General features: G+C 39.3%; 1 protein-coding gene across 2 annotated transcripts in view; it reads right to left on the minus strand.

The window, feature by feature from the left end:
• Positions 1-16,384, minus strand: part of LOC126419231 (gonadal protein gdl) — a 42,138-nt gene that overhangs the window by 15,731 nt on the left and 10,023 nt on the right. For both annotated transcript variants that reach the window (XM_050086370.1, XM_050086371.1), the window contains exon 3: positions 15,691-15,824. In XM_050086370.1, coding sequence (XP_049942327.1) covers positions 15,691-15,824 — 134 coding nt within the window. The remainder of the gene's footprint in view (positions 1-15,690; positions 15,825-16,384) is intronic.

Here is a 16,384-nt window from a genome sequence, read left to right on the forward strand (position 1 = left end):
GATCCCTTACTCGGGTAGGTAGGTTAGAAAATTTAAAAAGGGAAATGGACAGGTTAAAGTTAGATATAGTGGGAATTAGTGAAGTTCAGTGGCAAGAGGAACAAGACTTTTGGTCAGATGAATACAGGGTTATAAGTACAAAATCAAATAGGGGTAATGCTCCTCAAATAGGGGTAATGCAGGAGTAGGTTTATTAATGAATAGGAAAATAGGAATGCAGGTAAGCTACTACAAACAGCATAGTGAATGCATTATTGTGGCCAAGACAGATACAAAGCCCATGCCTAACACAGTAGTACAAGTTTATATGCCAACAAGCTCTGAAGATGACGAAGAGATTGATGAAATGTATGATGAGATAAAAGAAATTATTCAGATAGTGAAGGGAGATGAAAATTTAATAGTCATGGGTGACTGGAAATCAATAGTAGGAAAAGGAAGAGAAGGGAATGTAGTAGGTGAATATGGAATGAGATTAAGGAATGAAAGAGGAAGCCGCCTGGTAGAATTTTGCGCAGAGCATAACTTAATCATAGCTAACACCTGGTTCAAAAATCATAAAAGAAGGTTGCATACATGGAAGAAGCCTGGAGATACTTAAAGGTTTCAGATAGATTATCTAATGGTAAGACAGAGATTTAGGAACCAGGCTTTAAATTGTAAGACATTTCTAGGGGCAGATGTGGACTCTGACCACAATCTATTGGTTATGAACTGTAGATTAAAACTGAAGAAACTGCAAAAAGGTGGGAATTTAAGGAGATGGGGCCTGGATACAAACGTCTCAAAAATGAGATTGACAGGAAGTGCAAAATGGCTAAGCAGAGATGGCAAATGTAAGGATGTTGAGGCGCATATCACTAGGGGTAAGATAGATATTGCCTACAGGAAAATTAAAGAAACCTTGGGAGAAAAGAGAACCACTTGCGTGAATATCAAGAGCTCAGATGGAAACACAGTTCTAAGCAAAGAAGGGAAAGCAGAAAGGTGGAGGGACTATACAAGGGCGATATTCTTGAGGACAATATTATAGAAATGGAAGGGAATGTAGATGAAGACGAAATAGGAGATATGATACTGCGTGAAGAGTTTGACAGAGCACTGAAAAACCTAAGTCGAAACAAGACCCAGGGAGTAGACAACATTCCATTAGAACTACTGACAGCCTTGGGAGAGCCAGGCCTAACAAAACCCTACCATCTAGTGAGCAAGATGTATGAGACAGGTGAAATACCCTCACACTTCAAGAAGAATATAATAATTCCAATCCCAAAGAAAGCAGGTGTTGACAGATGTGAAAATTACCGAACTATGAGTTTAATAAGACACGGCAGCAAAATACTAACACGAATTCTTTACAGACGAATGGAAAAACTGGTAGAAGCCGACCTCAGGGAAGATCAGTTTGGATTCCGTTGAAATGTTGGAACACGTGAGGCAATACTTACCCTACAACTTATCTTAGAAAATAGATGAAGGACAGGCAAACCTACGTTTCTAGCATTTGTAGACTTAGAGAAAGCTTTTGACAATGTTGACTGGAATACTCTCTTTCAAATTCTTAAGGTGGCAGGGGTAAAATACAGAGAGCGAAAGGCTATTTATAATTTGTACAGAAACCAGATGGCAGTTACAAGAGTCGAGGGACATGAAAGGGAAGCAGTGGCTGGGAAGGGAGTGCGACAGGATTGTAGCCTATTCCCGATGGTATTCAATCTGTATATTGAGCAAGCAGTACAGGAAACAAAAGAAAAATTCGGAGTTGGAATTAAAAGACATGGAGAAGAAATAAAAACATTGAGGTTCGCCGATGACACTGTAATTCTGTTAGAGACAGCAAAGAATCTGGAAGAGCAGCTGAACGGAATGGACAGTGTCTTCAAAGGAGGACATAAGATGAACATCAACAAAAGCAAAACGAGGATAATGGGATGTAGTCGAATTAAATTGTGTGATGTTGCGGGAATTAGGTTAGGAAATGAGACGATAAAAGTAGTAAACGAATTTTGCTATTTGGGGAGCAAAATAACTGATGATGGTCGAAGTAGAGAGGATATAAAATATAGACTGGCAACTGGCAAGGAAAGTGTTTCTGAAGAAGAGAAGTTTTTTTAACATCGAGTATAGATTTAATTGTGAGGAAGTCGTTTCTGAAAGTATTTGTATGGAGTGTGGCCATGAATGGAAGTGAAATGTGGATGATAAATAGTTTAGACAAGAAGTGAACAGAAGCTTTCGAAATGTGGTGCTACAGAAGAGTATTGAAGATTAGGTGGGTAGATCACATAACTAATGAGGAGGTATTGAATAGAAGAGGAGAGAAGAGAAATTTGTGGCACAACTTGACTAGAAGAAGGGATCGGTTGGTAGGGCATATTCTGAGGCATCAAGGGATCACCAGTTTAGTATTGGAGGGCAGCGTGTAGGGTAAAAATCATAGAGGGAGACCAAGAGATGAATACACTAAACAGATTCAGAAAGATGTAGGTTGCAGTAGGTACTGGGAGAGGAAGAACCTTGAAAAGGATAGAGTAGCACGGAGAGCTGCATCAAACTGTCTCTGGACTGAAGACCACAACAACAACAACAACAAGAGCTGAAATTTAAGGCACCCAAGTTCTATCCTACATCACAGTTAAGCTGAGACTGAGTTTCATTGTCAGCAACAAAAACTATCAAGGAGTAATAATATTGTGAAATGTGCATAAAGCCCATCTCGAACGGAGTAAGGTTTGCCGCAAGTTTGCTAGATGGCATGCATGACTGCCAGCTAGCAGGTGGGAGTGATGGCTATCTCACATACTGAACCTCACACAAGGTGTATGATTCAGCACTAAACCTATCTGGCTGGCTTTACTCTCTCAATGGCAAGGCGAGCTAGCCGACTGAACTACAACCTTCCTCAAACAACTGTAAAGAAACTATTCAGAAAAAAATTTGATTCTCACCCAATTTACAGATTCATTCATCAGCTTCATGGTGAACTGCCCATCATTTCGTTGATGGTCATACTTATTTTAGGATTCAATAAACTACTGCTATGAATTCGCATTTGGTGCACATTAGGTCATATGTTGCTCCATATGAAATGTAGCTGACATATGGAATTTTTCTTTAAACTTTGAAGTATATTGCTGCATATTGCTATATATCTCTAGAAAATGGATCATATATAAAGCACTTCATCTCGAACCTGCGTGCCGGAAAGAAATCCAGAATGAAATATTCACACAATTCCTCGTAGCTCTTAAGCGGTTTCAGATATATAAGTAAGATTTTGACAAAAAGTAGCACGCAAAGAGGAGAGTATTTTGCCATATGATTAACATGCAAAACTCCCATATATGCTGCAATATTCAAGCGACTACAGATTTTTCTTCAATGAAAAGATGTAATATTTAAGTGCCATCAATAGCTAGTGAAACAAGAATTACTGTGGGTTTGGAACAACATATGTTAACACATTCTAATGCAACTGAAATTGCGACAGAATCATAAAACAGCAATTGATGGAAAGACAAGTCAATTGTTCATGACGATGCTGATTCTCAGTATAAAAATAAACTGTAATTTCTTCAGATACAGAGTGAAGAAAATTTCAAGCACTCGGGCTTTGCAGCGGACAAAAAAAAAAAGTCTTTCATAAAATTTCATCTGTGAATATTTTTGGCAATAAATGGATGCTAAAGATTGGGAATCGGGCAACTCGTGCAACACTGTTATCACATGTATGGTAAACTACCCCTGTCAGCATGTAGGACTAGTGCCGCACAGTTGGTGGTCCAGTGGATAACGTTTTGGGTTAGCATGCACAAGGTCAAGGGTTCAATTCTGGGTCCAGGTGTATTTGCTTTTATTCACCAATTTCATTCTATCATATACCAATGTTGACACACCGTGTTGTAAGTCACACATATCCAACATTTACAAAACACAATGTTTTGTAACACTGAACATAAAAACACAATATTTCGTAACACTGAACATAACAATAACATGGTCAGACAAGTCAGAAATAGACCACTGAAACAAATGACCTGTCATAGGGCAGAATAACTATAAAAACAGCATTAATTTCGAGTTGTTTAAGATGATTGTGCAGTTAAATAACTCATCATCTACTTGTCATTCATATTACATGTGGTATAGATGCTTAGATGTAACACATCAGCAACCGGTAACAATAATAATTTCCATATTAATGACTGCATGACGTTTACAAAAGAATATGTTGTCCTCAGAACAGGTGCTCTAAGCAACCCCCTGCATGTTCGAATAATACGCGACCCGCTGGATCATACAGATCTTGACTCTTCGCAAAGTAGATGCAGCCACAGGTACAAGAGCAGGATGAACACGCATTATCAGTTCTTCCGCATCTGTTGGCAGATTTCAATATACGTGCTCCTTTAAGTGTCCCCACAGAAAGAAATCCAGGGTACTTAGGTTAGGTAAACATGGAGGCCATACAACTAGACCTCTCCATCCAAGCTATTTTCCTGAAAATATTCTGTATAAATATCGTTGCACATTAATTCCAAAGTGTGGGTGTGGACCATCATACTGGAACCATAACCTCTGTCAAACATGAAGTGGAACATCTTCCAGTGTGTCAGGCAAATACATGATAGCTTTGTGCAGCCAACCAGTCATGCAACAAGAAGGGATCCAAACTCTTGTCTACCAATATTCAAACCGGGACGTTGATGCCAAAGCAAATTTGATATCCATGGTCACGAGTGACATGCCTGTTAACATTACAACAATGGTGGGCGTTGTTCCTATTGAAGATAGCCTCACAAATGAATGCTGTTTCATTCGACCATATTAGAGTGTTTATGAAGTCATTGTTAGTTTCCTGTCAGTCTGCAAGAAGCAGGTGTTGTGTTAAAGAATAAGGATAGGGATGCAGCCCACGTTGTGAGGCACGCAGCTACTTCGCTACGCCATGTGTACTTCACTGGGGACCTAGGCGTATGATCTCCAGAATAGCTTAATCAGTAGCTGGAGTACGGTGAGTCCGTGGATGAGCTCTGTCACATGATGGTGGAAAGAGAGAACCTGTCTCCCAAAAGTGAATCTCCATATAACAAAATATAGTTTTACCTAAATGACAAACCAGGATATTCTGTGTTCATAAGTATGTAAGTGCAAATGTTTTGTAGGAGACCTACTCTAATCACTGTATGATGATTAAGATGCCAGATATCTAACCACGCAAAGTACATTTAGCTAATAAAACCAACTATGCCTCGACCCAGAATTGAACTCCTGCATGCTAACCCAAAACGCTGTCCACTGCAGTAACTGCACAGCACTACTATATGCTGACAGAGGTAGTTAACATGCATGTGATTACAGTGATTACCAATGTTTGACATACATTTACTGCTGGAAATATGCACAGGATGAAATTTTGTGAGAGACATTTATGTATTGCTAATATATGAGGAATCGCAGTGCGAAGCCTGAGTGCACAAATTTTTCTTCACCCTTTATAATGTTCCAAACTCACAGTAACTCTTTGTTTCAGCAGCTATTGATGGTGTTTAAATATTACATTAGTTCATTGAAAAAAATCTGTAGGCACTTGAATATTGTTGTAGATATGAAAATTTTGCATTTTAATCATATAGTGAAATACCCTCCTCTTCGTGTACTACCATTAGACAAAATCTTATTTCAATATCCGAAACCATTTATAAGATATGAGGAATTTTATAAATATTTCACTCTGGCTTTTTCGTCAGCATGCGAGTTCAGGACGAAGTGCTTTACATACAATCCATTTTCTTGAAATTGGTAATAGATAACAATATCTTTCATAGTTTAAAGAAAAATTAAATATGTTAGCTACATTTCGTAAGCACCAACTTATGACCTAACGCACACTAAATGCAAATTAATAGTGATTTCTATTTTTCACTGCAAACTTTCTGAAATTTCTGCAGTGATTTGCTTAATCCTCAAACAACACAGTAAAAATATTACCATTAACAGAATGATGGCTGGACGGCGTGTTACGTTCTGTTTGGTTTTGATGGTAGGCATTGTCTGAGAGTTCTCACCCGGTATGCTGTCATTTCAGTCGCCAAGCACGACTCCCGATTGGCCACTGTACGTAGTATTCAGGAAATACTACTAGGCCTCACAAAAATAAAAACCAGCAATAGACCTGTCACAGAAAATATGCACACCTCACTGTGGGGCAGCCAGCTAGCAGACGACAGAGCCCCAAAGGGAGCTATCATGTGAGCCGGCAAGTACACTTGCAGCTAATCTTACACCACGTGAGACAGGCTTAAGGATTCCAATACCCCTAAAAGGCTTCTGAAAGAAGATTATGGCATTCTTACACCACATGAGACAGGCTTAAGGATTCCAATACTCCTAAAAGGCTTCTGAAAGAAGATTATGGCATTCGAAACTGATTCTTCTTATTGGCTGCTTTGCAGGTGGTACAGCAATGGGTAGCGGTCAGAACAAATTAGATGAAACAAAACATGAGAAGAAGCATGTATCACTAAAGGAGAAAATCATTTTTTATTAACTCAGTGCACCTGCTCACTATGCTTTGGAAAAAGGAAAAGTTAATGGATCTCATATACATTCATCCTATTCCCACATACAAAGAAAAATCATCTGCTAAACATTTTGGAGCCACATTAAAAAGCATCACATTAAGCTGGAAACAAAAAATTAAAAAAAAAAATAAAATTAAAAAACACAATCTTTCACTGTCCTACTGACTACTTTCCTGTTTCCCTAGTATTATGTACGAATGTCACTCAGCAACAAAAGGCAGGGGAAATAATGTTTGGACAAGAGAAGATAAATCAATCATCGTATGAGCAACAGACATGTTTAGAAACATGAAAATGTAAGAGTGAAAAAGACAGCAATCGATAAGTTAGAGAGATATGGGATGGGCTGACTGAAAACATATATTAGAAAAGAAAACTTAGCAGCTTCAAAACAAATTGGAAAGGAAAATGGAACTGTAGAGCAACAGCAGTCAGGGAACTGAAAGGTGAGAAATTGTAAAATATAAAGGCAGAATCACATAAAGCAGACCTGAGCAACACCATCTATGTTATGTATATAAGAAAAGATTAAATTATGAGTTTATCATTCACAAATTGCATTTGAATGTTGACTGTTTTCGAGAAGATTTTGTTGTCTTGCATAGAAAGGAGAAATGTCCAACAACACGTCTCGAGGTGTGGCAGGGGGCAAAAGACATTCCGGAGGGCTGAACGGAAGGCCTCTCCAGTTTGTCTGACGGACCAGTTTCAGGCTCTGTTTCAGGCTGATACTGATCTTCGGCCAGGCATGGCTGCTTGTCCTGTTCCAGAGGTTGCCCCTCAGTCTGCAAGATCCGGGCGGTCGCAGAGGGTGGGCTTACTGGTAGTTGGGAGCTTCAACGTCAGGCGCGTAATGGGGCCCTTAGGGATATGGCAGCAAGAGAGGGGAAGAAAACCAATGTGCACTCCGTGTGCATACCGGGGGGAGTCATTCCAGATGTGGAAAGGGTCCTTCCGGATGCCATGAAGGGTACAGGGTGCACCCATCTGCAGGTGGTCGCTCATGTCGGCACCAATGATGTGTGTCGCTATGGATCGGAGGAAATCCTCTCTGGCTTCCGGTGGCTATCTGATTTGGTGAAGACTGCCAGTCTCGCTAGCAGGATGAAAGCAGAGCTCACCATCTGCAGCATCGTCGACAGGACTGACTGTGGACCTTTGGTACAGAGCCGAGTGGAGGGTCTGAATCAGAGGCTGAGACGGTTCTGCGACCGTGTGGGCTGCAGATTCCTCGACTTGCACCATAAGGTGGTGGGGTTTCGGGTTCCGCTGGATAGGTCTGGAGTCCACTACACGCAGCAAGCGGCTACACAGGTAGCAGGGGTTGTGTGGCGTGGACTGGGCGGTTTTTTAGGTTAGATGGCCTCGGGCAAGTACAGAAAGGGCAGCAGCCTCAAAGGGTGCGGGGCAAAGTCAGGACATGCGGGGGCCAAGCAGCAATCGGTATTGTAATTGTAAACTGTCGAAGCTGCATTGGTAAAGTACCGGAACTTCAAATGCTGATAGAAAGCACCGAAGCTGAAATCGTTATCGGCACAGAAAGCTGGCTGAAGCCAGAGATAAATTCTGCTGAAATTTTTACAAAGGCACAGACGGTATTTATAAAGGATAGATTGCATACAACTGGTGGTGGCGTGTTTGTCGCTGTTAGTAGTAGTTTATCCTGTAGTGAAGTAGAAGTGGATAGTTCCTGTGAAGTATTATGGGTGGAGGTTACACTCAACAACCGAGCTAGGTTAATAGTTGGCTCCTTTTACCGACCTCCCGACTCAGCAGCATTAGTGGCAGAACAACTGAGAGAAAATTTTCTCAGCATGTTATAGTTTTAGGTGGAGATTTCAATTTACCAGATATAGACTGGGACACTCAAATGTTTAGGACGGGTGGTAGGGACAGAGCATCGAGTGACATTATACTGAGTGCACTATCCGAAAATTACCTCGAGCAATTAAACAGAGAACCGACTCATGGAGATAACATCTTGGACCTACTGATAACAAACAGACCCGAACTTTTCGACTCTGTAAGTGCAGAACAGGGAATCAGTGATCACATGGCCGTTGCAGCATCCCTGAATATGGAAGTTAATAGGAATATAAAAAAAGGGAGGAAGGTTTATCTGTTTAACAAGAGTAATAGAAGGCAGATTTCAGACTAAAATGCGTTTTAGACAGGTACGTGCCGAGTAAATCTGTGAGGGACGGGAAAAACCCACCGTGGTTCAACAACAAAGTTAGGAAACTACTGTGAAAGCAAAGAGAGCTTCACTCCAAGTGTAAACGCAGCCAAAACCTCTCAGACAAACAGAAGCTAAACGATGTCAAAGTTAGCGTAAGGAGGGCTATGCGTGAAGCGTTCAGTGAATTCGAAAGTAAAATTCTATGTACCGACTTGACAGAAAATCCTAGGAAGTTCTGGTCTTATGTTAAATCAGTAAGTAGCTCGAAACAGCATATCCAGACACTCCGGGATGATGATGGCATTGAAACAGGGGATGACACGCGTAAAGCTGAAATACTAAACACCTCTTTCCAAAGCTATTTCACAGAGGAAGACCGCACTGCAGTTCCTTCTCTAAATCCTCGCACAAACGAAAAAATGGGTGACATCGAAGTAAGTGTCCAAGGAATAGAAAAGCAAGTGGAATCACTCAACAGAGGAAAGTCCAATGGACCTGACGGGATACCAATTCGATTCTACACAGAGTACGCGAAAGAACTTGCCCCCCTTCTAACAGCCGTGTACCGCAAGTCTCTAGAGGAACGGAAGGTTCCAAATGATTGGAAAAGAGCACAGGTAGTCCCAGTCTTCAAGAAGGGTCGTTGAGCTGATGCGCAAAACTATAGACCTATATCTCTGACGTTGATCTGTTGTAGAATTTTAGAACATGTTTTTTGCTCGAGTATCATGTCGTTTTTGGAAACCCAGAATCTACTCTGTAGGAATCAACATGGATTCCGGAAACAGCGATCGTGTGAGACCCAACTCACTTTATTTGTTCATGAGACCCAGAAAATATTAGATACAGGCTCCCAGGTAGATGCTATTTTCCTTGACTTCCGGAAGGTGTTCGATACAGTTCCGCACTGTCGCCTGATAAACAAAGTAAGAGCCTACGGAATATCAGACCAGCTGTGTGGCTGGATTGAAGAGTTTTTAGCAAACAGAACACAGCATGTTGTTATCAATGGGGAGACGTCTACAGACGTTAAAGTACCCTCTGGCGTACCACAAGGGAGTGTTATGGGACCATTGCTTTTCACAAAATATATAAATGACCTAGTAGATAGTGTCGGAAGTTCCATGCGGCTTTTCGGGGATGATGCTGTAGTATACAGAGAAGTTGCAGCATTAGAAAATTGTAGCGAAATGCAGGAAGATCTGCAGCGGATAGGCACTTGGTGCAACTGTCCCTTAACATAGACAAATGTAATGTATTGCGAATACATAGAAAGAAGGATCCTTTATTGTATGATTATATGATAGCGGAACAAACACTGGTAGCAGTTACTCCTGTAAAATATCTGGGACTATGCGTGCGGAGCGATTTGAAGTGGAATGATCATATAAAATTAATTGTTGGTAAGGCGGGTGCTAGGTTGAGATTCATTGGGAGAGTCCTTAGAAAATGTAGTCCATTAACAAAGGAGGTGGCTTACAAAACACTCGTTCAACCTATACTTGAGTATTGCTCATCAGTGTGGGATCCGTACCAGATCGGGTTGACGGAGGAGATAGAGAAGATCCAAAGAAGAGCGGCGCGTTTCGTCACAGGGTTATTTGGTAACCATGATAGCGTTAAGGAGATGTTTAGCAAACTCAAGTGGCACACTCTGCAAGAGAGGCGCTCTGCATCGCGGTGTAGCTTGCTTGCCAGGTTTCAAGAGGGTGCGTTTCTGGATGAGGTATCGAATATATTGCTTCCCCCTACTTATACCTCCCGAGGAGATCACGAATGTAAAATTAGAGAGATTCGAGCACGTGCAGAGGCTTTCAGACAGTCGTTCTTCCCGCGAACCATACGCGACTGGAACAGAAAATGGAGGTAATGACCGTGGCACATAAAGTGCCCTCCGCCACACACCGTTGGGTGGCTTGCGGAGTATAAATGCAGGTGTAAGTAGATGTAGAAATTTGACACAGCAGGATCATGACCAGTCCAGAATGCAATTTATTGTTCCACAATACTAGTGCTTGCGTTGGTAGTAATTCCAATACTGGCATGCAAATGTGGACAATGAATGGGTTCAGGAATACCACAGTGAACACCATACAAGATCTCAGAAGCCCCACCCAAGTAGTCCTCATCAGACATATTGTTCACTCAGCTATGCAGTATCATACCTAGAGTCAGGAGACAGGCTTGTTTGCAGCAAGACAAGTGTCAGCACTGGCAGTGTAATGACATCTGGAGCCCTACTGACTGTCAGCATGATGACCATTGTTGTGGTTTTCCTGATGCGATAGCAAGAAGATGTGCTGACGACAGTGTGCCCAATGACAACAATGAACACAGGAGTGGCATCCCACAGCCCTCTGAGAAGAGAACGGATTCTGTGGTATCACACTGGGCATATCCATGTGTGGAGGCTCAGAAGGTGAACGAACACTGCAAGATCACATTCGTCATTGTCATCAACAGATTGTCCCAGCATCTTCCACGACAGTATGGGATGCCACTGAATACACGTGTTCATCTCTAATTCACAAGATAATAATTTGAATAGAAGCAATCACATTTCCGAAATATGGCATATTTCCCCAAATTTGGCCATGTTAACCCAGCCTATGGTCAGTCTTCTCCCCACTTTTAACCTCTACACATTACAATAAAAGGATGGCTCTAAATAACTGTAGAATTCGTTTGCTTGAAAGTAATTTGTTCAAGCACAAAAGACAACAAACATACATAAAGTAGAAAAAGTTACACAACTGAGTTAACAAAAATGTTGGCCTATAAACTACTTAAATCAACCTTCAGACAAATTTATTTTTTATGTGGGTCAATGTAACAAAGAAACTTTGTTTTTAGTGTCCGTCTTTCTTGCATCAAGACTGGATATTGCAATTTCCCTAAAATATCTTCAGCTGTTATAGACAAAACCTCATTTTGAATGTATTCAAAACAAGTTTTTGAGCACTAGAACTTCTTAGGCAATGAATTTCACATTCTGAATAGGAAAGCATTTTGAAAATAACAGACACATGCATAAAAACTGCCGCTCCAGTTGTTTTTTTTTTCCTGTTAAACTAAATTTTTATCAGAACAAAAGTCCTTTACTTTCAAATTTTTACTGGAAGATGCTTTCAAATTTTCATGCATTTCTATCTCATCATTACTAAACTGCTTCCTTTGTCTGTCCATCTTCCATCCTCAGAGTAAAGTGCTGCTTATGGCAAAAATGTTTGGATAATTTCAAGATTTTGGATGGATGAAGGATTAAGTCTGTCTGTGTTTGATGAAATTTTATCTGCTGGATTGTTAACAGGGATAAGGACTCTGTTATCTGGTAGAACTTGATGAGTGTTACCACTCACTGCATGCATTTCAACCTCATCAGTTATTTTGCTCCAGAACTTGAAAAGTAATAATGCCTCTGGATTTCCTTCCCACTCATGATTCATTTCCTTGCTTACTCTGAATTCAATAAAGGATGGCATTAATTTGATTTTCTATACACGAAAGAGACTCTTTTGCTCCTCATATGACTCAGTTGCTAGTTATGCTGTTATACTATGAACAACTATCTTCCTATGATCGATGCCGTTTGCATTAAATGGAAACAGACCAACTGCCCTGAAACCAGTACAAATATTTGACACCATTTTGGGTTCTGAAGTAATTTGTGACATAATACAAGGTACATTAGATTTTGAAATTTCATTACCATTATTGTCAGCACGCTATTTCTAAACAGTATGCTTCCACATTTTCTTCATTGATCCAAAGATTGCTACATCTTGTAGTTGCAAGATATGTGTAGAATTGGGATGGAGAGCAACAAGTGTTGAATAAGAGCAATGCCCGACTAAAAATGTTACAAGAGGCCAACACAATTTTAACTTCTTTTAAATTTGGACCAAATACATTTGTTCTGTACTCAAAAAAACTTTAACCTGTCATCCATCCATTTCTCTATTTCCAATGCCCCAGTCTGGAGCAGCTGCTTTCACTAATGTTGCTGGAATGCTTGTACAGTGTTAATGGTGGTGTAACTTTTACAGCAGCATTCTCCACAAACAAAGTAGTTCCATTACCTTTGTCAGTGTTAGATGACCCATCATAAATATGACAACCATGGGGACCTATTATTAATTCACCTTTAAAAAAATAAATAAAAAGGTAGTTTTCATCCACATTTAAAATTCTCTTAAGAGTTATTTAACACACATACTCATCCTTTAAAGTTTCAGATACTTCCCAGAACAAATTTCTTAGTTTTTCATTTGTAGCAGACCTCTAAGCCTATTAACATATTCAGCATGTATTCAAGGGAAAACTTCATGTCTTTTTCATAATACAACTTTTTCCCAGGTCGACTGGTTGCAAATGCAGCATTAGAACATCCCAAGTCTACTCTATCAATGTACAGAAAGTTTCCTTAATAATTGAAAATCCCATGTTGGAACAGTCAATAACCAAGTCCACTCACATTTTTATTTTTATTTTTGAGACAGAATGTGTGCCACATTGCCCTGTAGACTCTCATGAGTATACACCAGAAATTCTTTTATTGACTAATTTTTCCGACAAATAAAGCACAAAGACCTTGAGTTAAAAAAAAAAAGTTAGTTTTGCATAGTCCCTACTGCATATTTTACTATGTTACAAGCACAGATAAATTAATATGAAATGCCCAGGCAATACTACTAATTAGGTCCAAGTTAATACAAAAGTACCAAAAATATTCGAAATAAGCCTACTTGAATGACCAGAGGTGGAAAATAGCGATACAGCTGTAAGGTTCTTTTATTTAGAACATGACCCGTTCTGGGCTCTTCAGGTGTTATACTGAAAATAGCAAGAGAAATTCTCTCATCTCTTGCTATTTTCAGTATACCACCTGAAGGTGGGTGTATAAGAGCCCAAAACCGGTCTTTTCTAAATAAAAGAACCTTACAACTGTAGCAGTATTTTCAGACTCTGGTATAAAGCTCAGGTGCGAATGCTCCTCTAGAATGCAAAAAAACAGTACTCACATGGTCCAATATGGATGGCCACGACTGAGAAACAAGACTAAATATGGATGTTCATGTCCATACAAGTTTGATGAAATGTTTTTCGGTTGCATAATATTTAACGTATATGAAATGAAAATATAATCCTTAACCTGACCTCTTAAGAAATTCAGTTTCTTCTGATGTTTCATATAACATGTACAATATCTAAAGCAGATTTAAAAACAACCCTCAATTTTTTCAAAACATATCTTTTCACAAAATAGTGACACCAAATGAGAAGAAACAATTGCTCATATAGACAATTGAATAGCACCTTTCATGTTTATGGTAAATTGTGGTAGGATCGTCTGGTATTCCGAAGAAGCTTAAAAATTAACCCATTACATCAAAGCAGCCATTAGTGGGATAATAGCCAAAACTAGAGCGCTGACCTTACCTGTCATTAATACGATCAGTGCATCAGATCTATGACACCTATGAATCTACATTCTACAGAGAAAATTCTGAGTGTTGCAGGAATATTAAAAAAAAAACTAAATTTCATGAACAGCAAACTAAATTTCATGAACAGATAATCAAGCAAGTACTCAAAACTAATGCACTTACAAACATACTACAGAAAATATACAGACAATATCGTATACTAACAATCTGTTCACTGAGCCATCAACTGAGGCATTGTCAATAAACTCGTATGTAAAGGTGTCCTATGATTAACATATCAGAAAAACAATCAAGCATGCCAATGCCACTAAGGAGCTGATCATTAAATTTTCAGACAGGAAGTCAACAATTTAATGCACAGTATGTCAGGAGAAATTGAACTAGGACAATGTTTCACAGTGCGTAAAGATCGCATTATTTACTCTTCCACAGGCACATTGGTGCAAAAATTAACACTTGATTATAACAATGTGGCTTGTCTCTGACAGTATTTTGCCTATGTGAAAAATGATGAGAGTTTTTGGTTCCACATCAAATTTATGTGCCAAAATAATCAGCTGAATAATCTGGTTGAACAGAATGCTTTCTTGGCAGTCTACCTCTCCCTTCATTCTGTCCTTTCACACTTTCTATTCGACTATGTTCAACACAGTACTGCTCCTGCCAGCCTCTGCCCAGGGAAGCTCTCGTTTGTACTGTATTATTAGCTAGCTGTCACTCCCACTATAATGTCTCATCTTTCTCTCTTCCTTATTAACATCACCTGCTTCAGCTGACACTACCATCAACCCAGTTAGGCTACAGTGCCAAAGAGAGAGAGGGCGAGGGAGGGAGGGAGGGAGGGAGGGAGGGAGGGGGTGGGGGTGGGGGGGGGGGGGGTGGGGAGAGAGAGAGAGAGAGAGAGAGAGAGAGAGAGAGAGAGAGAGAGAGAGAGAGAGATTCTGAAAAGAACAAACATTTTAGGAAATTTAAAAATCTCTATAATATCACTCAGTATTTCTGTAATTGTCACTGTGTGTGAAAATGTTGTGAATAATCTATTCTGCTTGGTAAATTTAAGTCCTGGTGTTAGCAAAAGTACTTATACTCTGAATAGAAGTGCCTGTTTGTTGTTGAAGAACAATCTAACCAGTCATTTGATGTGCTTAATGAAAAGTCCCTTCTTCAACAATTATCCCAATAGATAACTACCACACAATAGTGGTTGTAATATTAATATAAAATATACTTAATGCCAATTTCCCACCAATAATATTTATTGTATTTGAGTATCTTTATTCAAAATGAAAAGAACTGTTCCTACTTCAGTCTCAAAATTCCGTAACATTTAGTTTCAGATAATAATTCAATTTTCTGCATACAGAACACAGCTTCTCGTGCTTACGGTAGGAAAATCAGAGAGAAGATTGCTGAGTATCTTTACTATGTAAAACATAACAATGGTTACATTGAAATTAAGAATAAAAGATGAATATCTTACCTTCTGATCTAGCTGAAGCACTAATTTCATATCTGTTTGCTTCATTTCTTCGCGATGTTTTCTGATCAACAGTAGCCGTTGAGCATTTCTGATTGTCTCATCAGTAGTCTGGGTTGTGATCTCCTGTAATTCCACTGAAAAACATAATTTGTATTTCATTAAATAATTCAAACTTATAGATTATGAAAATGCGTTTTTCTTTTTATAACTTCCGCAAAGTATGATTAATATGTCAAATGAAGGTGGCAATATCTCCTCTAAATTGAAACAAATTTCACTCACAAGATTTTTATACAATGCAGAGTCTGTGAGCCTAGGAGTGCAATAGATTTTATAACATTTTAATTCAATTTAATTTCTACTGAATTCAATGCAAAATGTTGTCAACTTTGTGTAAATTTCAGTTCAGACAACAACACAATTAGCAGGTACAATTTCTACAATCATGCAAAGAAGTAAGAGATATGCTCTGTTTCTATGTGAAATGTGTCTGCTACAAAAATAAGAAAAAAGTGGCTCAAAATCTGGGTTGATAGGAACCTACACTACTGGCCATTGAAAATCCAAAACTAGGAATGATAGCAAATAACAAAGTTTTGCTTTCCATGAGCATACAGTATAGTCAGACAAAAACAGGATTATTATTTAAAAATACCTAAGAAATGGCTGGAAAAATATCAAAAGGTAAGGACTA

Source organism: Schistocerca serialis, chromosome 9 (genome assembly GCF_023864345.2).
Source record: "Schistocerca serialis cubense isolate TAMUIC-IGC-003099 chromosome 9, iqSchSeri2.2, whole genome shotgun sequence".
Lineage (NCBI taxonomy): Eukaryota > Metazoa > Arthropoda > Insecta > Orthoptera > Acrididae > Schistocerca > Schistocerca serialis.